A 27237-nucleotide genomic window follows, 5' to 3' on the forward strand; every position below is an offset into this window, starting at 1 on the left:
CATTGTCCAGGGCCTAGAAATTTACACATCTTTGGCCTAATTCTCATTTACTCTGGTCCTGCCTTTGTGGAATGAAGGGGGCTTCTGGCTTTAACACACCTTGCCATTCCCACTGTTCTGGGGCTTGGGTAAGTTAGAGCAGCCTCAGGGAATGGAATAGAATCCAGGAGTCCTAACGCCCAGTACCACCTATTCTAACCACTTGCCCACACACCCCTCCCAGAGCTGGGATTAGAACCCAAGAGTCCTGACTCCTGGGCCTTATATACACTGGCAATTTGCTACAATTCACAGTCAGAGACCAGGCATCAGCCAGGGCAAACATGCTATAGTTGAGGGCCTAGTGGATATGGCACTGATCGGAGACTCAGAAAACTTGGGTTCTATTTCTGGATCTACAACTGGCTTGGTACATGATCACTCCCCCCGTCTCTGTGCCTCAGCTCCCCCATCTGTAAAATGGGGATAATAATAATCTCCTTTGTAAATGTGCTGAAATCTGCTGATGAAAAGTGCATATTAATGACAGCGTGGCATGTCTGCCCCAGTGACTTGGAATCCTCCAAGGCCTCTTCTCCACCCATTAAACAATATACATCTGCATCCCCCTGTTCATCTCCTTCCTTCATAGGCCGGGGGGAAAGGAGATTGCCTGCACTGCACTCAACACACTCCTAGCACCCACAGCTCTGCAGAAATACAATTATTCTAATCTAATCTCATGCTTCTGGGCTCAGCCAGTCACCTGCGGGGTCAGGAAGGGATTTTTCCCTGCTGCACACTTGGTCATATGTTTTCTTAGGATTGTTGGGAGGTTTTTTTTTTTTTGGCCTTCCTCTGAAGCATCAGGGATTGGCCACATCTGAAGATGGGACACCAGACAGGGTGGGCCGGCCTCTGAGCTGATCTAGAGAATCTTCTTGCTCAAGAGACTGGTTGGTGGGTCTTGCTCACATGAGCAGAGTCCAACTGATCAGCATACTTGGGGTCGGGAAGGAATTTTCCCCAGGTCAGATTAGCAGGGACCTTAGGGTTTTCACCTTCCTTGGCAGCATGTCTCACCTAATCAATTACCTGCCATTGCAGGGGTCTCAGGCATTGGGGACCCCTCAGTCTCCTCCATTCTCTGCCTGGGGCTCACAACAGGTTAGTCTCTTGAGGACTGAAATGCTTCTGTCTAACTAAAGGCATTGGGCTCAAGACACAGGTAACTGGGTGAAACTGAATGGCCTGTGACAGACAGGAGGTCAGATTGGATGATCTAATGGTCCCATTGGGCCTTAAATTGTATGAAACTATAAACACTGGCTCTCCTCAGAATCAGCCACACATTCCCATCTGAGCCAGGAAGGAGATTATAATGCGATTGTGTCTCCTTGCCCTTCCTCCCTGCTAGGAAGCTGAAATGTGGAAACCCCCCTCCCCTGTATGGTTGGAGCATGGCAGTTTAGCTGCTCCTTTGAGGGATTACATCTCTATATCAGAGCCTTTGATTTTCAAATTAAGTGGTGAGTCCACACAATTTGGATTCAACCTCATACTGGCACAATCAATCCAAAGCAATTGCCAGATAAAGGGGAGGCAAGGAAGGTGGGAGGACAGGGGAGGAGCCTCCGTGTCAGGACTCCTGGGTTCTACTTCCAGCTCTGGGATGAGGATAGTCTAATAATAATGCCATTTTTTAAAATGTAAAATCTAGATCCTGATGGAGGAAAGAAAATCAATCACTAGTTAATGTATAAAAGGCCAATCCATGGAGTGAATGCTGCGTTCTGCCAGGATAAGAAAGGCTGGGATTCCCCCAACCCCAGAATTAGAACCCAGGAGTCCTGACTCCCCACCTGCACTGCTTTAACCACTAGCCCCCTTCCAGAGCAGGGAAAAGAGCTCAGGCATTCTCTCCCAGTCCAGCATACCTACCTACCAGCCCCACCACCCTCCAGCGTCAGGCAGAATGTATTTATGTGGGTTTCTTTGTTTGGAAGCAAAGTTACAGAGCAAGAAATTTGGGCATCCTACTCCACTAACATAATAATCCCCAGCAGGATTGCACAAGTGAGAGGTCAATAATAATTTATTGCAATCCCTGCTTGCTGCTAGGGAGTAAAAGATACTTTTCATCACTCACCCTACCTGGCACTATCAGACGTATGGTACAACTGAGTCAGATTCTGCCTGCAGGCTGCCCATTGTGCAGTCCCTTAGACCAGTGCAAGGTGAGGGCAATACACTAGTGTTCTCACTTGGGTGCCAATCGACAGCATCTTTTTCCACTGGTCACACAAGGTGCAGGCAATGGGGGAATCAAGTCCAGATGAATCCAGATGAAGCACACACCTATGCAGATATGCACACACATACACACATACGCATGCCACGTGCATACCAACTTACACATGCACACACCCGTACTATTATGACTTTGGACATTGTTAATATGTGTATCAGTTTCCACAACAGAACCTGATTCCCATTCCCTGTTGTTCTAACCCACTAGACCCAACTCCCCTCCCAGAGTCAAGGATGGACCCACAACGCTCAGGCTCTCCTGCTCTTACCACCAAACCTCACCCGCATCCAAGAGATGGGGATAGAACCTAGAAGTTCTGGCTCCCAGCCTTCCCACTGTTAGCACTAGACCCTCATTTCATTTCCAAAACTGGGAATAGAACCGGGGTGCTGACTCCCAGCACCCCGCTGCTCTAACCATTAGAATCCCTTTCCCTCCCCTGACAGAGAGAGGACTAAAACCAAGCAGTCCTGCCTCCCATCCAGTGCCGCTCCCTATTAGTCCACTCTGCTGCTTCTTTACAGATGTCTCTGCTTTGCACAAACAGCACCTGAATATTTATTTATTCATTTGATCGTTTCAAACAAAAGCAGCTTTTTTATTGTTATTAAAAAACCGAAGACGCTAATTTGCAAGCAGTGCAGAAGATCAAAGAGCCCTGCCGCTTGCCTATAATTAACGCTGCTCTCCCCCTTCACAACTCTGGTGACAATCTGTTGCTACGCTTGTGTGTGAGATGCTTTCATCTGCCGATGGCTGGAATCAGGGCTGTTGCACGCATCCCTCTAGCTGCCCTTGCAGGCAGAGGGCACAGCCAAGAGACCCTGGGGCAGGATGTGTCACTGCAGATTCCCAGATCGGCCCCGGTGTTGGTGAGATGGATGCCTTTGCAAATTTGCTCGCAACCTCCTTCCCCACCCACCAATGTTTCCCCATGCTTTAAACATGGCCAATCTCACGCTCGGAGCCGGCTGCAGCTAACAGGGCCTGACTGGTGGCTTCCGGGGTTTGCTCCTAGCACATTCACTCAGATTCAGAGTGCAGAGAAGCATGGAGAGAAAATGAAGAATTGCCCCTTGCTTTGAACAGGTAGGGGCCTATGACATATGGTTCTCATTCCAATCAGAGGGGGCAGCATGAATGTGCATCAGCAGCTTCATCCTTATTATCTGTATTACAGACTGAGATCAGGGCATCATTACAGTATGTGCATTATTAGCAGTATTTTGGTAGTACCTTGAGACATGGACTATTTCAGTTGTAAGCTCTTTGGGACAGGGACTGTACAGCACCTAGCACAACAGGGTCCCTGTCTGGGTCTCCTGGCGCTAACTCCATGCACATAATACATACTGATAATAGCAGAGATAGAGTTTCTTGCAGCTGGTGGGAGTCAGGATACTGGGCTAGATGGGCCCATTGGTGTGATCTGCAGGGGGTGGGGGGAACGGGATACCAGGCTGGATGGGCCCATTGGTCTGAGCCAGTCTGGTGCCTTTGTTAATATTTATCAGCATACCTGGCTCAGGGGAGCTCTCAAAGCACTTCTTTTCCTTGCTATTAATTGAAAGGAAAGTGCTTATAATAACATCAAAGGGGATTTAAGCTTCACCTCTGAGCTTTGCAGAATAAGGGGGAGGGGAATTATCTATATTCATAACCCACTGAGAGAATGGCACGACGCTTGCTGTGCTCTATTGGAAGAACCGCCCCATGCTCCCTTTGCTTTCTGCAGGACCCTGCACCTCCACTGAGACCCCTTATCGCCTTTTAGTACACAGGTTTCTTTCATTCCTGAAATAAACCAGGAATGCTTCATTACTAAGGCAGGGCTTTGAAGCTGCTGCTAACTAGCGCTATGCGGCGCCGGCTTTGGAAGCCAAGGCACTGCTAGCACTCAGCAGCAGCATTGGCTTGCATTGCAGCCGCATTCCCAGATGGTGTAAAGCGGCGTCCATCAGTGCCCAGAAGCCAAAAGTGTCAAGACTGCACAGGTGGAAGGGAATTGGGAGTAGAAGCTGCAGTGGGTCATGGGCAGACAGCCCTATACTTTCAGGGGGGCTATATCTCTTCCCCTTGCCCCAGCCTGGGAGTGAATTTACCCCCACCAAAAGTCACCCCCAGTGGCAGCAGGTGGTACCACATCCCGTGGTGCATCACCCAGACATTATTGGCGAGGCTGCGACCAGCTCTTTCTGGCGTAGCTCCCTTGAATCCAATGGAGCGATGCTGAGCTGATCTAGCCCCATTGACTCCAGTAGAGTGATGCTGAATTATACTAGCTGGTGATCTGAACTCACTGGTTCCAGTGGTGCTATGGCCTGTTTACACCAGCTGGGGATCTGGCCCCATTGGCTCTAATTTAACAAACACCCTTTTACACCAACTGAGGATCTGGCCTCAGACACACCAATGAAGCTGGTTTGTTTTGACCAGCCCAGCAAATTGCAGGAAGTATAGGAGTTGAAGGAAGATTTACAGGTTTCTTTGCAAGGTTGAATTGCTGCTACCATAAGGTAGCAGGGCGAAAAGAGCTGCAGGGCTCAGGGTTCCAGGTTATTAGAAATGACAGGCTTGCAAGAGGATAAGTCAGTTGAGAGTGTGGCTGACTTTGGGTATGTCAATACAACAAAGAGAAACCCACAGCTTGCCTATGCCAGACGACTGGAGCTCACAGAGCTCCGGTGGCTGGGCTGTTTCACTGCTGTGTAGCCTTCCAAGCTCAGGCTGGAGCCTGAGCTCTGGGACCCTCCCAGCCCCCACAATTTGGGCATGATTTCCCCATCCCCCCACTCAGCGAGACACTCATGTTCAGATTTTCAGCAGGATGGGAGCTGAGCTTTTGAGGGAGAAAATTCTGTCCCCAGTTGTGGTGCTGAGCCCTGGAAAATCTGGCCTCCGTGTGTCTGATTCTAAAGGGGAGGGTTGGAGCTCAAGTCCACTCCTTTGCACCATGATCCCATGTGGTTTCACTTGCAAAGAGAGGAAAGGCGGAACGGAAAGTTAGAGCGAATGGGTCCAAAGATGGGCTGTGAAAATCCCATTTGCCGGGAATTAATTGGAGAAATCCACCCTGCAGGCCCCCGATTTCCATAACACAAGCTCCGGCAGCACAGATAATGCCAGGCAAATAATTCATACCATACCAAGCAGCCTTGAAACTTTAAGCCAATTTGTCAACACCCCATGCTAGCAGAAATGGTTTAAAAAGCCACCAGACGTCAGACAGCTTTTCTTTTTCTTTCCCCCACAGCTCCATCTTGAAGTCATTTATCCCAGCCATGCCTTCACTCATTTCTTTTCCCCCTTCTGTTCTTTTCTTTCTTGGGAGCGCCGTGTGGCTCATCTCCAAACAGAATCCAAAAATATCAGGTGGAATGGGAGCATTCAGGCGGAATGGGAGCATTTTTTCAGCACATGCTCCATCTCTCCTACATCCCAATGCCAACCCAGAATCCCCACCCTCCTTGAACATTTCAAAGACAAAGAAGTCTCTACTGACCAAGCCAATGCCCCCTGTGTGTACAACCTTGATTTAACACAATCATGTTATTTCTGATTTCTCTCTGAAACGTAATCTCTGTTCATCGTCTCAATTTTCATTCCTCTGCCTTACAAAGGCCCAGAAATTCTGGCTTCTCCAAAACCAGTTTTCACCAAAGTTCATCAGTCTGAGAAGCAGCTGAAATTTACAAACTAAGATTTCCCCCTGGCCACAAACTTTTTAAAAATTATTTTTTTTACACTTTCACGGAAAATAATCAGCGTTAGAAAATCTTTCCTACTTCGGTGAAAAGTTCCAGAATTTTTGGTAAATAATAAAATGCTGATGGATGTTTGCAATCAAAATTTCAGGCTGAAAACATTTTGTGGATGATGGAGGAGGAGCGGGAGATGGGAAACAGACCCATCTTGAATTGAAAATGAGTTTGAAATTTCAAACTAGTTCAAAACTCCATTTGGTTGGTGCTTCCAAGTTTTACCATAATAATATATTTTCAAAGAAGTTGGAAATTAGGAAGTAATTGGAAGATGGGCGCTGAATGGGTGACATTTTCAAAAGCTTTTAGGGGAACACCTTCAAAAAATCCCTAAGTGACTTAGAAGCTTAGAGCACAATTTTCATGTGTACCTAAGTGATTTAGGAGCCTTTTCAAAAGTCACTTAGGCCCAGATCCTCCAAGATATTGAAGTGTCTAGCTCCCATGGGCTAAATACCTCTGAGGATATGGGCCTTAGGAGCCTAAATCTTATTCAAAATCAATGGGACTTCAGCTCCTAAGTGTCTGTCACTTTTGAAAATGGGACTTCAGGAGCCTAAATCTAAGCATTTAGAAACATTTGACCCCACCTATTGTGGCCTAGTGGATAAAGCATTGGATTGGCACTCAACCAACCTAGTCTATTGCCTGCTTGGCCACTGGCCTGCTGTGTGATCTTGTGTAAGTCACTGCCCTGCTCCGTGCCTCAGTTTCCCCATTTATGAAACAAAACTAATGATACTGACCTCCTTTATAAAGTGCTTTGAAGTCTACTGATGGAAAGCTCTAACTTATTATTTGAAAATTCCAGCCACAAGAGCTTAGGTTTTCCAAAATGACTCATGATTTGGGGATGTTTTGTTCTTAGAGGGGGTTCTGAAATGCAAGTCCCTGGTGTTCAGAAAGTGCCCTCTGAAAAACTCTGGGAGTCTCAGCTCAGGTTCCTCAAATCACTAAGTCATTTTTGAAAAATGTAGGTCACTGCTCCAAATCCAGAGATTGAGCTAAGGGGCTTCTGATTTTCAGAAAGTTCTGAGTACCTAGAACTCATTACTTGCATGCTCTAGTTTGTCTGCAGCCTCACTGGTATGAACATAGGTTTGGCAATTAAGGCTGGCACAATTATTTTCTTCCAACTCTGATCCACCAGTCTGTGTGTGTTAGAGATACAGACTCCGTATATGTTTGTGTCTGAGTGAAAGACAGTGTGTGTGTGAGACAAAGAGATAGAGGTTGGGTGGGTGTATATGTGCCTCAGTGTGCGTGTCAGGTGTGTGTGTGAACATGTGTCTCTGTGAGGTCTCTCTCTGCCTGTATCTCTGTGTGTCTCAGCCTCTGTGCACATCTCTGTGTTAGTGTGTCTGTCTGTCTGTGTATGTCAATCTGCACGTGTGTCACTCTCTACACGAGTCTTATTATGTTGATCTGTGAATGTGTCCTTTGGTGCAAATCTGTGGACATGTGTGAATGTGTGTATGCGTCAACCTGTGTATGTTCCTCTGATCTACTGGCTGTGTCAGATTGCACACACGCAGTACTATGGCTGTTAATTACTAGGCCAGCAACTCTGCTATTTCCTCCTTTGCAAATACCTTTTGCTTAATAACTTTGTCCAATCATTTTTGCAGGGGAGAAGTTGCAACCTGGAGGGATAATACCCTGGATTCCTCACTGCAAGGGTTGATCCCACATCCAACCTGTGGTGGGAATGGATTTTTTCCTTCCTTTTCTTTTATGAAAGGCTGTCCCCATCATAAAGCAAAAGCAGCAGAGCCCGCTCCCCCTTCGAAGTGAGCCATGACAACTCAGCAGCATATGTCAAGCGGATTGGAGGGTAGCTACCTCCACGGTTGAGTAACACAGCGACTCTTCCTCCACGGAGTGGCGTGAATACAAATCCTTCAGCTTGGTCACGCAAGAACACCCTGCTGCCGGGGGCTTTGTGAAAGGATTGGGTTTATTATCCTGTTTTAAGTAACTTTTTGAAAAAAAAACAGGAGGAAGCAGACACCAGGTCTCGGGGGGGAGAGATTGAGGGGGAGGGGGAAAAAAAGGGAGGATCTTAGGACAACCTGCAAGGAAATAAAAATTCCTTCAGACCTTGCAAACTGGAAACTGACGCTGAAAAGGATGGATTTACAAAGAGCCTAGCTGAAGTCCACCAGCCTCCGAAATGTGCATGGTTGCTGGGGAGGGCTAGTCAGAATATATATGAGCTGGCAGCAGGGTGTGTTGGGTTGGGAAGAAGGATAAAAGAGATCGGGCTGAACTGATGACCACTGTGGACATAAAAAGCCCTTTGGAGTTTGCAAAGCTGCAGCACCATCGATGGAAGTAGGAGTCTAAAGCCCAAGTTGACCAGAGGAAGGAGCAACATAGCAAGAGAGAGCAGGAAGGTAAGCTTAACACAGAGATTGGAACAGGCACATTTGGTGCCTGGCTACAGCCCAGCATACACATTAGCAGCCTGCAGCAGAGCCGTGGGGTTGGTATCGCTCCATTAGCATAAAAGGGGAGCACTCGGGAGAATGCATGAAATGCAGGCAGAAATCACCAAAAGATTATGTCCCAGGGAAGTCCTGGGATGCAGAAGGCAACTTGGGGGATACTCCTCCACACTCATCAGGGAGGGGGAGCAGGGAGGGTCAGGACTCCTGGGTCCTATTCCCAGCTCTGGGAGTGGAGTGGGGTCTAGTGGGTTAAAGAGGAGGGCAAGAAGGACGTCTGGGTTCTACTTGCGGCTCTTGGGGGGAGTGTGGTTAGAGCCACTCCTGGAGTCTCAGGATGAGTCAGAATCGCAGCTTTCATTTATAGAGTGACAGAGGAATGTAAGTTGGTGGTGAGACGGGGGGAGAGATCAAAGAAAAAGCTTGGTAACATTACATGATTGTAAATGTCACCAGACAGCCTGAAACAGCTAGGTTAACCTTACCCGTGCATCCTAACTCTGCAACCTGCTGACAACACAGCGAAGGGCATACCCAGCGTTATGGGTGGTGCCAAGCACCTGGTGGTCTTTGGATCCCAGCTGCTCAAGGTAATAGAACAGCTCCTTGCGCTGACAGGCAATAACCTAAGCGTCGTGCCTACTCTGTGTTCAATAATACAGCAGAACCTCAGCATTAGGAGCATCTCAGAAATGGAGGTTGTTCGTAACTCTGAAATGTTCCCAACTCTGTACAAAAGGTCGTGTTGTTCTTTCCAAAGTTTACAACCAAACATTGACTTAATACAGCTTTGAAACTTTACTATGCAGGAAAAAAATGCTGCTTGTAACAATATTAATTTAAATGAAGCAAGCACAGAAAATTTCCTTACCTTGTTAAATCTTTTTTTAAACTTTCTCTTTTTTTTTTTTTTTTTAGTAGTTTACCTTTCCACAGCACTGTACAGTATTTGCTTTTTTCAGTCTCTGTCACCTGATTGTGTGCTTCCAGTTCCAAATGAGGTGCATGGTTGACTAGTCATTCGTAACTCTGGTGTTTGTAACTCGGAGGTTCCTACTCTTTCTATCAGTAGTGCTTTCTATTAGTAGAACTCAAAGTGCCTTCCACAGGAGGTCAGGATCTTCATCCCCCTTTTACAGGGGGAGAAACTGAGGCACAGAGGGGATGTAACTTGCTCAAGGTCACCAGCAGGGCCACAACCAGAACCCAATTTGCCTATGTTCCAGTTCAGTGCTCACTCCACTAGGCCACACTAGGTTAGCCTCCGGGCAATTGGCAGGCGTGAGAATTCAAGAGCAGATATAACCGGTGTCCCCAACAACGAGGTCCATGTGATTGTGTTTGGACAGCCACCGAGTAGTGGAAAAATAAGGATGCAGTGCTTGGCTTCTACAGGCCCTTGGGTCCATCCCCTCAGCCAGAGCTGGAGTTCAGTTAATTCCTAAAGGCTCCACTCCCCCGAGGAAAAAAAAGAAAGGTCAAAAGTTTGAAATCTTTGGCTTGCTGAAATTCTTGTTTTCCAGCCACCTGTGTGCATGGCTTTGAGCTGGGAAAAACTGGCAGGAGCAGAGAGAAACACATCCACACACACTTGCCCTGCTTAGCTAAAGCCTTTGGCCCTTGACTGAGTGGAAACATCAGCAGGAGCTGCCTCTTGCAGGCTGGCTAAGCTTTCCATCTCATTAACAGGGTGAGCAACTATAACATGCACAAGGACTGAGCAGGGGTTCGCTCTTCTGTGGACAATAAGGGGCATTGTCACTAGGAGAAGTTGTAGGATCTTAACTCAGGTTAGCTAAAAGCGTAGCTAAGGCAAGTCTTTCACATGTAGAGTCAACGTCCTGGAGGATGCTACAATAGGCTGACATACCAGGGATGGAACCAGGGACTTCCAGAGCTCAAAGTAGAAACAACTACAGCTTGGGCTAAAGAGCCCACATGCAAGAGCATGCGTTTGTAACACCTCCTCTCCTTTGTGGATCTGCAGTGAGGGGCCTTGCCACACACACTCACCAATGGTTACAATTGCAGCACATGGACATACACTCTCACCAGCTCAGGTACCAATAGCAAAGAAGCTGCAGCAGCACAGATTTTAGTGTGGGCTCACCACTTGAAGGTGTACCCAGACTCCCACGCAGGTTTGCACAGCCCATGCTGTCCTGGCTCCGCTATTTGTACCTGCACTAGCTAAATCAAAGGTCGCTTACATGAGCCTATGTGTGCTGCAGTCACACCTCAGGAGTGTAGTGTGGATATTCCCTTGGGCAGAGGGGCTGGGATTCACCTCAACCTGCTAACTCAGGTTAAAGCTATACCTTGCCATGTCTTCCTTAGGGCTTTGGTAAACATGAGTTAAGAACACACCTTTTTGTCCTAGTGAAGACAGGGCCTCAGAGAAAGGATGTACTTTCTAACCCCCATTGTGCTAACCCATGTTAAATTCCTGTGGAAGATGAAATAGGAGTTTACCTTCACCAAAATATTACATCATGTTAGAACCTGATCTGAGGAGTCATGTTAACGAAGACAACGTTAAACACAGCTCTCCAGTCCACTGCAAAGTTAACAGGAGTGTTGTCCCTAATTCTGTTCCTGCCTATACACAAAACCCCTTCACTTGAGTGGGTGGTGCTTTGAACTCAAGTTGGCTGGCTGGCTCCCAAGGGGCATAGGCTAAAACTTGAGTGAGCAGAACGTCAGCTGCTAATATGACGTTTCTGTAGTGGGGATGCAAGCTAGCGCTACTCAAGTGCTGCTAGCCCTCCAGTGCCTTCTCACAATCCCCTGGGTGCCCAGAAAGGACAGACAGCACCTTCCTCCATTCAGTTGGAGAGAATTCACAGAGTGGCTGAGCTGTCTGCCGTGCTAAGAATCATGGAATACACTCCCAGAAGTCCTAGTGACTTACACGGGTGAGTGCAGTGCCCATGTGGACATGGCTATTGGAGTGGTATTTCAGTGTGTAGACATTCTCATTTGAGCTAGGCTAACTCAAGTTAACTCTGCAGTGAAGACAGAGCCTCGGCCAGTCCTGGTTAAACCCCACTGAGACTAGAGGGTTGACCACATCCACATGATGTGACACTCAACTTGCCCCTTCCTACGCTGACGGCTAAGTAGTGTTTAATAGCATGTTAGCTAATATGACCCATCCCCGAGTCTGGGTTCTAACACTATCATTTTCTAGTGAAGGTAAGGGACAAAATTTTCAAAAGGCATTTAAGGGCTTTGAAGCTTAAATCCTATTTTCAAAAGGGATTTGGGGCAGATTTCCAAATTAATTTAGGTGCCTAAAAATGCAGATGGGAGCCTTGTCACATTTTCAAAAGCACATAGGCACTTGGGGCCAGATTTTCAAAGAGAACTAATAGTGCAAAGTACAAGGACTTAGGAACTAACAACAAGAATTTTGTCTATGAACTGGGGGCTCATCAGTTGGAAACAACATAGGAGGAAACCTGGGTGAGTAAGCTGATCACAGGATGAGCCACCAATGTGATGTGGCCATGAAAAAGACAAATGCGATCCTAGAACTTATCAGGCAAGGGATTTCCAGTGGAGTTAGGGAAGTATTCATGCAACTGGACAAGGCACTGGGAAGACCTCATCTGGAAAACTGTGTGCAGCCCTGGTCACCCACATCCAAGATAGAAGAATTCAAACTGGCCCAGGTGCAGAGAAGGGCTCCCGGCTGATCGGGGGAAGGGAGAGCTGATCTTACCAGAGGAGGCTGAATGAGCTGGGCTTGTTTAGCCTGGCCAGACGAAGGCTGAGAGGGGGTCTGGTTCCTCTCTATAAATACGTCTGGGGGTTAACCCCAGGGAGGGAGAAGAGCTATTGAAGCTAAAGGACAATGCTGGCACAGGAACAAATGGGGACAAACTGGCAAGGAATCAATTGAAGCTAGAGATGAGAAGGTTTCTACTCATCAGAGGAGGGAGGTTCTGGAACAGCCTCCCAGTAGGAGGAGTGGGCACAAATGACCCAGCTAGCTTGAAGATGGAGCTTGACAAGTTTCTGACCATGATGGAATTGTCTGTGAATCAATAGCAGGGACTGGAATCCATGACCCTTGTTGTCCTATATATCTAGGCACTAAGGACTTAAATCTGGGTCTGCCACATCTCACCCATCACTAACCATCAAGGGACAGAATCTCCCTCGGACCCAATGAATGTTTAATTATTTCTACAATGTGGAACAGCTTCAACAGGAGAAAGAGATTGACTGCACTCTAGGGGGGTCAAGGCACTCCTGCTGGGAAGTGAAAGAGCCAGGTTTAAGCCCAAATCAGGCAGGGCAGGGATGTATATGTATGCCTCCCATATCCCAGGTGAGTGCCCTGACCACTGGGAGAGGCTGGGCTTGTTGCATGCTCTTTCTCCCAACCAGAAATTCCAGCCTGGACCATCGAAACCAACACATTTCTGCAAAATGGAAATGGAGCTGGGCAGTGATCTCAGTTCACCAGCTGCCTAACTGCTGTCAGGTTTAAACCTCTAGTGAACAACACGGGGCTCCGAAAGTCGATTCATTATAAAGCCTGAATATCAGAGTTTAAGATTAATAAGCCCTTGATTTATCGCTGCATCAGGTCCCTAAACATTATTCACTGCGTAACTCCAAGGGCTGGAGCATCCCTAGCTTTCCATTAAGGCTGGTCGGACCAGAGAGCACTCAGCACCCTGCTGGATGGGGCCCTAAATGCCTGGTTGTTGAGGCATTAGCAGCTCTGTTATGAACCACGGCTGTGAAAGATCCCTTGTGGATGGAATAATTATTATTGATCATGAAAGCAGATAAATCCAGGCAGGACACAGCCATGCTGAAAGATGGGATAAACCTTGCAAGTGGCTTTCAGAGCTGCAAAGAGTTCCTGTTTAATAATAATATGGTTTGTGTTATAGCAGCGATGCAGCCCTCAACCGAGCTCAAGGCCTCCATTGTGCCAGGCACTGCCCAAACTCCAACCGAGCTCAGAGCCCGTGTTGTGCTGGGCACCACACAGACCCCAACTGAAAACCAGTCTCTTCTCCAAAGAGTTTGCAGTCTAAATAGAGGAAGGGTGGGAGGGGAATCAGAGATATTGAGAGGAGAAGGGACTTACCCAAGGTCATACAGCAGAATAGTGGCAATGCCAGGACTTGAGCCCAGGGAAGCGGTGTAGTCACGTGGACAGTGCACAAGACTGGAGCTCAGGACACCTAGGTTCTACTCTCAGCTCTGCTACTGACTTGCTAGGTGACCTTGGGTAAATCAGCTCTCTGCCTCAGTTTCCCCTCTCATCCTTTGTCTATTTAGACTGCGCTATCGTTAAGGCACAGACTGTTTCTCAATATGTGTCTGTACAGCATCTGCAACAATGGGGGTCCTGATTTTGGTCAGGGTCTGGGCAGCATCTGGTACAATGGAGGAACCGATCTTGGGTGGAGGTTTTAGGTGGTATGATACAATAATAGTCTCATACCATGGTAAACCCTGGACCATGCTGTTTCTTCATCCTACAATCAACAGATTTTGCCTCTACTTTATTACTGACTCTCACATTTGACATTTTCTCCTTCAGGTTTTAATTATACATATATATTTTTAAATGTTTCCACGAACACTTGATAAAAAACAAAATGATCAAAATAACTCCCAGTATGGGAGTTGGAATGTGTATGTGTACATCTCCTAATGAAGGGAAGCTCCAAATTACCCCTCTTCTTATTATACCATTTTCCCCTAGAAAAATATTGTCATATCAGATGTTGCTATCAATATAATTAACCTCCCCAGACACAAATTTGAATTTTCTTTTCCCCACCCCACTTCTAACGTGTATCATTTTCTATTAACTGGAGCAATTTTCGTTTCTATTAGCTCTGGATACAATGCAACTGAGCAAACTTCTTTTAACAATCTTTTTTGAAAGGCATTTGCATACCTGTCTGCAATTACAGCCAAGATAAGGCTCAATGCATAATGCATGCAGCATGAAATTGGCAAAATAATTAACTTTAGGGTTGTTTTCTTTTTTTAAGAAGCAAGCACGTTACAAGTTCTATAAAAAGACACCTAGAGATAAACATCAGACAGAATCTCGTCTACGTCTGTTTGTCCTGCTCCGAGCTGACTCTGCTTTGCGCCTGATAGCATCTTGGTACCTAAAGAACGACTCATTTATAAAACATCCCATCTGCTTGCAATTTAAGTAGGATAAGGTTGGGTTAGAGTTGGATGGCACACTTTTAAGGAATACCTACAGAGTTCAGTGTCAGATGTATAAATGGGGGAGGTATTTATAAGGAGGCGGTATTTAGTGGCTAGCACATTAAAGTGGGATGCAGGACACCTGGGTTCTATTTCTGGCTCTGCCACTCACCTCCTTTGTGACCATTGGCGAGTCATGGTCCCTTTTTGTGCCTCAGTTTCCCCGTATGTAAAATGAAGATAATGATAGTACCAGAGACTAGGATGAAGTCTTCACAGGGGGAGGGGAGGTGACAGATTACCCCACATCAGCCCACTGCTGGGTTCTGACCCCTTCTTCTGAATCATCTGGCACCAGCCACTCTGAGAGATGGGAAACTGGATTAGATGGCCCTTGACTCTGATCCAATCTGGCAAATCCTATGAGACCATGACTGGGATGCTGCATCCAATTCTGGCATTTGCACTTTCAAAAGAGTGTTGAAAAATTGGAAAGGATCCAGAGAAGCAGCGTAAGAAGGATACAAAATCTGGAGAAAATGCCTTAAAGTGAAAGACTAGAAGATCAATCTAGTTAGCTCATAAAAGAGCTGGTTAAGTGGCACCTTGATCACAGCCGATAAGAAATTTTATAGTAAGGAAATTTCTGAGAACAGAGGGCTTTTGAATCCTGTGTCCAATCCTGGTGCCCACAGTTCAGGAAGGATGTTGATAAACTAGAGAGGGTTCAGAGAAAAGCAATAATGAAAGGATTGGAAAATATACCTTATAGTGAGATATTTCAGCAAACCAAAGTTAAGAGATGACTTACTCACAGTTTATAAGTATCTACATGGGATATAGAAATTGGGGTCTTCAATCTAGCAGACAAAGGTCTAACTTGAACCAATGGCTGGAAGTTGAAGCTAGACAAATTCAGACTGGAAATAAGGTATGACTTTTTAACAGTGAGGGTAAGCGCATCCTGACTCAAAGACTTCACGTGATGAAGAATCCACCCTTTCACTGGGTCAGCTGTTCCAATGGCTAATCTCCCTCCCTGCTAAAAATATGCCCCTTATTTCTAGTTTGAATTTGTCTAGCTTCACCTTACAGCCATTGGGTCTCATTCTGCCTTTGTCTGAGGACTGAAGAGCCCTCTGCTCTCTGAAATCTCTTCCCCATGGAGGTACTTCTAGACCGTGATCAAGTCACCTCTTCACCTTCTCTTGGAGAAACTAAACAGAATGAGCATCTTAAGTCTCTCACTCTAAGATAGGTTTTCCAGACCTTGAATCATTCTCGTAGCCATTTTCTGAACCCTTTCCAATTTGTCAACATCCTTTTTGACATATGAACACCAAAACTGGACACAGAGTCCCAGTAATGGTCTAATCAATGCTGTATAGAGAGGTAACACTACCTCCCAACTCCTACTTGATATTCTCCTGTTATACACCCAAGAATCATGTTCACCCTTTTAACTACAGAATCCCACCAAGAGATCACATGCAATTGGTTAGGCAGGAGGTCAGATTAGATAGTCAAAATAGTCCTTTACTGGCCTTAAATTCTAGCAAAGCAGGTAACTCTGAGCCTATCCTCTCAGTCTGGAGTTAAAGGGCGCTGTGTAGAGCTGGTTGAAAATTTTCCAATGGAACAGTTTTCTTTTGGAAAATGCCAATTCAATTAAATCAAAATGTTTCATGGGAAGTCTTGATTTCATCAACATTTTCAATGAAAATTTATCAAAATATTTTGTTCCACTTTATCATATTTACATAATTTACTATTATGTTATGTACAATAGATGTCATTTTCCAAGCTTCAAATCAGTCCGACAGCAATTTTCAGAAACTTTTCCAATATATCCACATTCTCTTTCGAAGGGTGGACACCAGCATTGGACACAGTATCCAGTATAATAGTATAGACACTGGAACAGTTTATCTAGGGAGGTTGTGGAATCCCTGTCATTGGAGGTTTTTAAGAACAGGTTGGATAAACACTTGTCATGGATGGTCTAGGTATACTTGGTCCTGCCTTAGCATAAAGGGATGGACTAGGGATCCTCTTGAGGTCCCATCCAAAATTATATTTCTATGATTCTATATTATAATATAAAAATTGAAGTGGCAAAGTTGAAATAAAGTGCTTCAAAAAGTCATTTCTATATTTCTAAAACAAAATTGTTTAGAATTTTCATTTCACAGGACATTTCAAAAATTTCTTCTAATTCTGGACCAAAGGAAATTCCAAAGTGTCAGAAATATTCTGTTGAACAGAAATTCCAAATTTTGACCATTGTCCAGCTGGATAAAAATCACATCCTCACCATTTGTACTAACTAAATCCATGGGACTTTTTCTGAGTTGGGAGCGTAAAATCTTGAGCAAATGACACTCAAAGTAACAATATTCTGTCCTTGGGTATAGCGTAGGGGAGGAAATAAGTTTGGAAAGTGCTTTACAAATATTCAACCAATGAAGTTCAACCACTCATATGAGAGGTCATTATTATAATCAATGCCCCCATTTTACAGCCTGGGGAATATAAACTGAAAAGAGGTGGTAAGAGGCCCAAAGGAATGCATCTAGGAATGAAATCTGGGTGTCCTGACTTCCAGCCCCTCTGCTCTAACCACAAGTCACCACTCCCCTCCCACAGCTGGGGACAGAACCCAGGAGTAAGCAGCACTGTGTGTGTGAGGGCGGGGAGGGGGCTGTTTAAATACATTTTCCTTTTAAAAAGACAGTGAAACAAACAGACAAAAGCTCAGATTCCACGCCCAACTCCTCTTCCTCCCAATTAATCTCACAGTACAATTAAATGGAACCACATTTCCCCCAGGAAACCTTTCCCCTGCACCCAGTGTCAGGTGGGGGAGATCTGGATGGCTTTTAGCAGCATTGCACTCACACACCCAAGATGTGCTCCCCAATCCACCCCCTTCCCACAACGAAATCTTCTACAGCACCACCTCCTACTCCTCCTTCCAAGCTTCATCTCTTGACTTGGCCTTTGCAAAAGGCACACACAAGACAAGCAGTGTGGTCTTGTCGCTTCTGTTGTGCCAGCTGCATGAATGCAGATGGGCCCCAGAGGGATAAACTGCGGAGCAAGGAGCTGAGTATTGGGGGCAACTGAGTTTAAGGTATTGGAGTGTCAGAGCAATGCTAACAGATCCCTTCAAACTCCCATCGCCTGGTGCGTGCAACTGTCGGAATCTTGCATTCAGGGATGGAATAAAGCAGCAATTCTCAACCAGGGGCCCGCAGTCCCCTGGGGGGCCACAAGCAGGTTTCAGGAGCTCTGCCAAAATAAACCAGAGAGCAGGGCCGGTGTTAGACTCACCGGGATCCAGGGCAGAAAGCTGAAGCCCAAGCAACTTGGCTTCATGGGGTCCCATGCGGCATGGGGTTCTGGGCAATTGTCCTGTTTGCCACCCCTAACACCAGCCTTCACTTTTAATCTACTGGCTGTGCAGCAAAACTGTTGTGGCACAGGTGGCCTGTGGAATTTTTATAGCATGTTGGCAGGCTTCAGAAAGAAATAGGTTGAGAACCCCTGGAATAAAGCACCAGATTTTTACTATTCCTCCACCCCAAAAAGAGATGGATTAAGGCACCTGATTTGTAGCATTCTCCCCACCCCCGCCCACCCCCCTGACCTCCTTGCGTCAAATTAACCTATGGCCAAAACAGAAATGCCATCACTGCAAAGAAGCTGGCAGCATATCCATGATACTAAGGCCCCCAACCCCAATATATAGCTGTATACACGGCTGCAAGTTTGGGCAAGGGGGTTGCAATGGAAGTGGATGGATTGGTGTCAGTGCAATGGGGGCAGATCCCCAGCTGGTATAAAATGGCTTCACTCCATTAGTGTCAATGGGGCCAGCTTCCCAGCTGGTGTAAATCAGCAGCATTCCACTGATGTCAATGGGCCCAGATCCCCAGCTGCTATAAACTGCAGGCTGGCTTGGGAGTTTATTACTCCTCTGTGGCTGGCTCATGTTGTCTGCCGAGCAATGGCGGAGCATTGCCTGATGGGATGCCAGGATGCATGGGCAGATTTTAATGTTTAAACGTGTTTCCTCAGGCAAAGAGGGTTTTGCAAACCCCAGGCTGGATTTAGCAACAGTATGAATTATTAGGCAGATTAAAGACTCCTGCAGGAATCCAAATGTTTTATTTTGGTGGGTGTCACGGTAAAGCTCAGCCGCTTGGAAGGATCCCTCTGCATTGATCATGGGGCAAAACTTCCATCAGCCTTCACCCCCCATTTTGGCATCCAATGCAATGTTTTCCAAAGGAATTTTGGTGGCCCCGTTTGACACGCCTTAAAAGGGTCTGATTTTCACAGCCCTTTGTTCAAATCAGACTACTTTTGAGGTGTCTTGGGTTAACCCCTGACCCTTATTCCCAGCAGAGTTAAGATTAGCACCCAGGTCTCCTGACTTGCATTGTCAGTTCCTAATGCCCATGTCACTAGTCCATGCTGCCACCATATAGTACCTTGGCTCTCTGTGCTAGGTAGGCAGTGCTGCCTAGTGGATAGGGTACTGCACTTGGACTCATCAGGAGACCTTGTATTCTATACTTGGCTCTGTCACTGACCTGCTGGGAGACCTTGGGCAAGTCACTTCACTGACTTGTGCCTCAGTTTCCCCATCTGTAAAATGGGGATAATGATCCTGACCTCCTGTGTAAAGTGCTCTGAGTTCTACTCATGAAAGGTGCTGTAGAAGAGCTAGGGATTATTGTTAACTCTGTATGCGATGTTGGTGAGAGTTAGGCTGAACTTATTGCCACAGGAAACTGTTAAATTCAGCAAGATTCCAGAAGGAGCATTAGACGGGCAAAACCTTCCAAGTGTAGAACTGGTCTAAGTTCCACTTTTAGGAGCCTCAATCCACATGCTAGAGCTGGAAATTGAAGCCAGGTTTCCTGTATCTCAGGCTCGTACATTTACCACTGCACCATCCTTCCCTTGCATTTTGCAGCTGCTTTGCATTCATGCCGCATGGGTGCAAAATCTTTGCATAAAACCTGGGCAAGCTCCAATCAGGCCCAAGAAACTGTTTGACTCACTGAATGGTGAGAAATTAATAAAATGTCTATGTGAGGTATTTTTATGGTGCCATCAGATGGATCAACAATGGAATTTTTGGTTCATTGGCAGTTTTGAAAAGTAAAAAATAAAAATCATTTTGGGTTAGATCAAAAATGAAAATTTTTGAAATTGTCAGTGAATTGGAAAGTCAGGGGAAAAAATTGTTTCAGGTTGAAAAAAAAACTTTGTTTAGGTGAAATCAAAGCATTCCATTTTGAATTCGAACTTTTTAAAACCTTTCTGAACTTTAAAAAATGAAATGTTGAAGCTGACACCATGAAAATGTTTCCTGCTGAAAATGTCAAAACTGACTCTTGATTTTTTCAGAATTTTTTTAAGTCTTTTTTTCTGAAACAAAAAAATTGGTGAAATCAACACAAATTCGGGAAATGTGTTGATGTCACTTAATCTGCTTTTTTTGCTGGAAAAACGTTTTGTGCAAAAAATTTTGTCAGGCTCTTTCCACCTCTACATCAGATCAAGAAGCCCATCCAATCCAGTATCCCTGCACCATCCTTGGTGCCCCAGATTAGACCAATTGGCCTATCTATCCTGTTCCATAGGTCAGACCAGTGGTCCAGCAAACCCATTAGCTTCAGTTGGGACCTATCTATATAAGGTACCCAATCTGGCCTTCTATTACCATAATATCTGAGCACCTCAAAGTCTTTTAATGTATTTATCTTCTCAAACCCCCATAAGGTGGGGCAGTGCTATCACCCCCATTTTACAGATGGAGAAACTGAGGTACAGAGATGCTAAGTGATTTGTCCAAGGTCACTCAGGAAGTCTGTGGCAGAGCAGGAATTGAACCTAGGTCTCCCCAGTCCAAAGCTAATGCCATAACAACTGCATTACCGTTTGTAAAGCTCAGTGCGGGGTAGTTCTTATGTATCGCCCTTCACGGGAGGTTAAGAAAAATTGTTAAAAGCAATTTTAAGGGAGGAATTTCAAAAACATCCACAGCTTGTCTTCAAAGAAGCAGTAGGTGCCAAAAAAGATTGGAAAATGAGACCCTTATTTGGCAGTGTGAGATATTGAGCCATAAAGGATTTTATGTCTCATAATGGAGGAAATGGCCAAAACTAAGAGTGAGCCGGGGAAAAAAAGAGACGGGAAAGGAAAAAAAGAAATGTCAAATGTATAGAGGCACCGAATGCATAATGAACTCAAGCAAAGTGAGTGGTTCCTAGTGATTTAATGGGCACTGGCCCAGCAGGAGACCTCGCTGGCTCAAATCTTCCATGTAAAGGCCTTGTAAAAAATAACATCAGATGGGTTTTAACTCAGGTGAGGTGAAAGGCCCCGCAGTGAATCCCTGTAAAGCATAACCTGTGGCAGAACTCACTGGCAGCATTCTCCACAGGCAGCCTTTCACTGCAGCCAACCTGGGGGACAAAGATGCGGAAGGAAGAAATAGATAGATAGATAGATAGATAGATAGGGTGTATAGGGGAATGGATGGATAGATGAGGGACTGTGGATGGGGAAGGAGGAGGAGAGAAAGGGGTGTGCATGGACATGGATGGATAGTTAAAGTGGTTGGGGGGGATAGGGAGGGAGAGCTAAATTGCGTCAGGAAGGTCTATCAGAGATTTGGCCCTAGGGCAAAGCCCCTCTCTTACGGTTTATAGAAACTTAGGGTCTGAGCTATGGGAAGCATTCCTGGAATGGGGATTACTCCCCTCCCTGGTACAGACAGCATCTAGGCACTTCCCTCCCATTGCTTTACTACCATGCAATTCTCTGTTCCCGTCTACTCCACTGCATCCCTCTCCCGGTTCTGCTGGGATCCAGGCAAATAAAACTCACCCATAAAGCCAAGCAATTTACTGCACTTAATTTGATAGGCTACATAAACCATGAAACATAAACAACAGGACATAAAAGAGCAGCCAAAGGAGGTGGCCTTGCAACAAAGTGCCCTGTGTCCCAGACACTCTCTCCACGGCAAAGATCTTTTGCCGAGCAGTCATGAAACTCAGAGGCTGGGTGCTAACGCAGCAGGAAGGATACTAAGACAGAAAGATGAGTGTCTGCAATAGAGGCAGGAAGCAGGAGCGCTCTGGTCCATGACTCTATAAACTCCACCATTATCCATCACGCCACAGTGCAAGATACAATCTCAACTCTATTACAATCCTGAGCCAACATAAGTATTGTGCGAAGTGGTAACTACCTAGGATACACACACACAAGGTGACATGGAGCTGTTGTCACACAGCCTCAGAAAATTCTTCCATCCCTGCTTAATTATAGTTCAACCAGGAATTATTCCAGGGCAGCCCTATGGCCTGTCAGACAGGAGGTCAGACTAGATTATCACAGTGGTCCCGTCTGGCTTTAGAAGCTATGAACTTTGGGACTTTGCACTTTAAGCTGGCTGCAGCCCCACGCACTGCTCAGGGAGAACATGTGGGGAGTGAGGACACCTGCGTTCTATTCTCAGCTCAGAACGTGGGGCAGAAACCATCTACTCCTTTGTGTGTATACAGTGCCTCGCACAGTGGGGGCCCAATCTTGGCTGTCCCTTAGGCACTATTATAATACACATGGTTAATCATTATAGTGGTTAGAGCAGCAGGACTGGGCATCAGGACACCATGGTTCAAGGCCCAGCTCTGGAAGGAGAGTGGGGTCTAGTGGTTACAGAAGGATGTGTGGGGAATCAGGGCCCCTGTGCTCTATTGCCAACTGGTAAAGGGCTGGAATCTAGCGATTCAAGCAGGGGGATGGGAGTCCAGACGCTTGGATTCTGTTCCTAGCTCTCCCATTATCAGTGTGCCTAGGAGTCTCAGTCATTGACCCCACTGTGCTAGGTTCCCTGTATAAATGCCTCTATGCTGGTGGTTATGCCGGTATCACTACATCGGTAAAAAGTCATCCCACGATCCTAATTGTACCGATGCAAACACTGAGTGCACAGCAGGTCTTAGACTGTAAGATCTTTGAAGCAGGGACTCTCTCTCACTGCGTGTCCGTGCAGGGACCCTGATCTCAGCCAGGGTTTGTGCAGCGCCCAGCACAATGGGACCCCAGTCTCAGTTGGTGTCTGTGCAGTGCCAAGACTATTGATTCGATTGATAGATCTATCTCTGTGTGCTACCGTAATACTACTAATAATGTGTAAATATCAAATCCCCTGAAAGACACACATCTGCAGTGCTTTAATTTCTCTCTGACACCCTTTACTGAGAGGAATGATGGGACGAGTGGGTGGCTGAGCGACAAGAAGAGACAAATGCATGCAGGTAGCAAGAATGTGCGCACGTCTCTGTTATCTGCTCTTAATATATGCAGTGTTGTGGCTATATCTCTGAGGCAGCTGGAAGCTGGCGTGTCAGCGTTGCCATTAGAAAGCTCTTATTAACATGGATTTATACGTCTTCTGCAGCAGATTTTGCAGCCTGACAGATGCCAGGGGAAGATTTAGTGCTGGAAGCAAACTGGGGCTGGGGGTGGGGGGATGCATTAATAGTGTTGAGTTTTTTAATTGATCAGGGTGCAGGAGATCTGCTTTTTGGGTTGTAAAAGGAAAAAAAACACCCCTGATTTCATCTGAACCAAGGAGAAATTTTATTGGGATTTTTAGGTGGATGATTTTATTTTTAAATCATCAAAAATAGATGTATCTATCAACTGACTGAGATTTTGGTGTGATCTATTGGTCAAAGCACTGAACTAGGACTCTGGACATCTGGTTCTGTTCCTGGCTCTGCCACTGACTTCCTGGGTGACCTTGGGCAAGTCACTGCTTCTCTGTTTTCCTTCACAACTCTTTGTCTGTTTAGTCTAAGGTCTTCAGGGACTGCTTTTTGCAGTGTGTCTGTGAAGAGCCTGGCATAATGGGGCCCTGATCTTGGTGGGGGTCTGTGCAGTGCCTGGCATGATAGATCAGTCAGTCAATCGATGGACAAAACACCCTGTCCCCACCCACATTCCTGTTAAATCCCGACCCTATCTCTAATCCCCATGTAACTCCACCCCCATAATTAAGGCTGCTCCCATTTCTCTTCCCTCTACAGGTCCCAAAGGTGTAACCCAAGGTCCACTCCCCATCACAGCTGGCGTCATGACGACTGCATCCACAGTGACCTCTACGGTGGTGACCACAGCTTCAGCCATGGACCTGCGTGACTGGCTCTTGCTGTGCTATGGCCTGGTGGCCCTTCTGAGCGAGGTGATGGCCAGTGGCACCTCCTGCCCCTCAGTATGCCGCTGCGACAATGGGTTCATCTACTGCAACGACCGGGGCCTGACCTCCATCCCAGCTGACATCCCCGATGACGCCACCACCCTGTACCTACAGAACAACCAGATCAACAACGCCGGCATCCCCTCCAGCCTCAAGGCCAAACTCAACGTCCAGGTGATCTATCTCTATGAGAATGACCTGGATGAGTTCCCCGTCAACCTGCCACGCTCACTGCGGGAGCTGCATCTCCAGGACAACAATGTGCGCACCATCGCTCGCGACTCCCTGGCCCGCATCCCCCTGCTGGAGAAGCTCCACTTGGACGACAACTCCGTCTCCACAGTCAGCATTGAGGACGACGCCTTTGCCGACAGCACCCGCCTCAAGCTTCTCTTCCTTTCCCGCAACCACCTCAGCAGCATCCCGTCTGGCCTGCCTCGCACCCTGGAGGAGCTGCGGCTGGATGACAACCGCATCTCCACCATCCCGCTGCATGCCTTCAAAGGGCTGAACAGCCTGCGGCGGCTGGTGCTGGACGGGAATTTGTTGGCCAACCAGCGCATTGCCGATGACACCTTCAGTCGGCTGCAGAACCTCAGCGAGCTGTCCCTGGTGCGCAACTCTCTGGCTGCCCCTCCGCTCAATCTGCCCAGCTCCCACCTGCAGAAGCTGTACCTCCAGGACAACGCTATCAGCCACATCCCCTACAACACCCTCTCCAAAATGAGGGAGCTGGAGCGGCTGGACTTGTCCAACAACAACCTCACCACTCTGCCCAAGGGCCTGTTCGATGACCTGGAGAGCCTGACCCAGCTGCTGCTGAGGAACAATCCGTGGTTCTGTGGTTGCAACCTCATGTGGCTGAGAGACTGGGTCAAGGCCCGGGCCTCAGTGGTTAATGTGAGGGGGCTTATGTGTCAAGGGCCAGATAAGGTGAGAGGCATGGCCATCAAGGACATCACCAATGAGATGGATGAGTGCTTCGAGGCAGGTGCACAGGGCAATGCAGTGGCAGCCAAGACCACCACCAGCCATGCAGCCGTCACCACGCCTCAGGGCTCCCTCTTCACTCTCAAGGCCAAGAGGCCTGGGATCCGCCTGCCAGACTCCAACATTGACTACCCTATGGCCACAGGGACCAGCACCAAGGCCTTGGTTCTCAACGTCAAGCCCCTGACAGCCGACAGCATCCAGATTAGCTGGAAGGCCATGCTGCCTGCTGCTTCTTTCCGGCTCAGCTGGCTGCGTCTGGGTCACAGCCCTGCAGTAGGCTCCATCACCGAGACCCTGGTGCAAGGGGATAAGACTGAGTACTTGCTAACGGCCCTGGAGCCCAAGTCCACTTACATCATCTGCATGGTCACCATGGAGACAGGCAGCACCTATGTGGCAGATGAAACTCCGGTGTGTGCCAAAGCAGAGACAGCCGACACCTACAGCCTCACCACCACCCTCAACCGGGAGCAGAACGTTGATCCAATGGCTGGGCTGCCTCTGGCAGGGATCATTGGCGGGGCGGTGGCCTTAGTCTTCCTCTTCCTGGTCTTGGCGGCCATTTGCTGGTATGTCCACCGGACAGGCGAGCTGCTGACACGGGAGAGGGCCTACAGCAGGGGCAGCCGGAAGAAAGACGATTATGTCGAATCAGGTACCAAGAAGGACAACTCCATCCTGGAGATCCGGGGACCTGGGCTGCAGATGCTTCCCATCAATCCACATCGAGCCAAGGAGGAATACGTAATCCACACGATATTCCCATCCAACGGCACCAGTTTATACAAAAGCACCCATACCATCGGCTATGGCACGACCCGTGGGTACAGAGACGGCGGCATCCCAGACATAGATTATACATATACATGATGGAGAACCGTAGCTCCCTCTCAACCCCCACACTGCCCTATGCCGCTGCCACATGGTGGCTTAGAAATCGAGGAGAAACTATTTTCCCTAACAGAAATGGCTTGAGTGGCAGGGGTTGGGGAGAAGGGGGGAGGAGGGGAGGAATTATTTTGTAGAAAAACAAGGGGTGGTTAAAAATTTTAAAAAAGACATAATTTATATTTAATATTCCAGATTTCAAACGAACAACACGTGTTTATGGATCATCATGGATCGGGGAGAAAAAGCTACCTGTTTATATCTTTCCTCTCGTGTAAATCTATTTTCTTTTTCAGGGGTTAGGTTATAAAAGAAAAGAAAAGAAATTCAACACGCAGCTTTCATTCCTGGCTGCTAACCATTGACGGTTCAGCCATCCCTGCTTCCGATGGGAGAGGAGGAGGATTTTTTGCTCGTTTTAATGGGATCTTCTTCCAACCCTTTCCTGTTTTTATTCCCATAACTGGTTTCTTGGTTTTACTTTTCACGCCATCTTCATCGACTGTTTCATTAAGAGCAAACGGATTTGGATTTCCTCACCCCCCCAGAGCTGGGAGGAAAATGGGAAAATATTCCATATTGCAACATAGTTAATGGGCGCGGACAATTTAATTGTGCCCTTTGGTTAACTCCAGATATTTCAACTAGAAACATTATCTAATTCAATTCATGGCTTTCTCCATAGCAACTATATATATATGCATATATATATATACACACACACACACACACACACACACACACAATTCCTCATCATTTTCTTCCAGACAGCTGGGGTGATGGCTTCCGGGGGATAAAATGTGGGATGTTGATGTCCCAATATATCTCAGGTTCCATTGGGTCACATATATGTGGGGGAAGAAGGGGATTTGGATTCAGATTCCAGTGCAGTAGGCTTTGGTAGAAGGTTCTGCCTTTTGGATCAATATTGGGAAGCCAGAATGCCCAGGGGGCCCACAGTGCTAGGAAACAACTTGGTCTGGGTCACTGCTGGTTTGGGAGAATCCTGCCGAGATGGCTAGAATCACTTGAGAGAAAGCCACAATGTTATTTTCTTTTTAAGAGGAGGCCCAGGCAGGTTTGCTCAGGAAGCCACAAAGGTATATAAGGCAACCCCAATTAACCCTCATCTATCTTCCTAGGAAAACCCAGCCTTGATTTTTAACACTCTTCTTTTATTACTATTCAAATGTTTTTAAATTACACCCAGGTCTGAAATCAGGACAGGAGCTATTGGGTGCAATTCCATGGGCTTGGGCCTGAATGTTTTAGGAAATGTTTGTGACACCCAGCTTTGTGCAGAGGGAGGTCAAAAGGACACGGTGCTACACTCCAGCAGAGCTGGGGATAGAATCCAGGGTTCTAATTCCC

General features: G+C 46.8%; 2 protein-coding genes across 5 annotated transcripts in view; one reads left to right on the plus strand and one right to left on the minus strand.

Moving 5' to 3' along the window:
- MACROD1 (mono-ADP ribosylhydrolase 1) overlaps positions 1-27237 on the minus strand; it is a 176915-nt gene that overhangs the window by 110508 nt on the left and 39170 nt on the right. The gene's annotated exons all lie outside the window — the stretch shown is intronic.
- FLRT1 (fibronectin leucine rich transmembrane protein 1) lies at positions 23899-25943 on the plus strand. Its single transcript, XM_067544018.1, has one exon. It carries the CDS (start codon positions 23914-23916, stop codon positions 25846-25848), a length of 1935 nt encoding a protein of 644 aa, XP_067400119.1. The 5' UTR covers positions 23899-23913; the 3' UTR covers positions 25849-25943.

This window comes from Emydura macquarii, unplaced genomic scaffold, assembly GCF_026122565.2.
Source record: "Emydura macquarii macquarii isolate MOO-44397 ecotype Brisbane River unplaced genomic scaffold, CSIRO-AGI_Emac_v2 contig_968, whole genome shotgun sequence".
NCBI classification, from domain to species: Eukaryota; Metazoa; Chordata; order Testudines; family Chelidae; genus Emydura; species Emydura macquarii.

Excerpts from the sequence above, each read along its gene's own strand:
- FLRT1 (XM_067544018.1), top strand. The coding sequence starts at position 23,914 with ATGGACCTGCGTGACTGGCTCTTGCTGTGCTATGGCCTGGTGGCCCTT.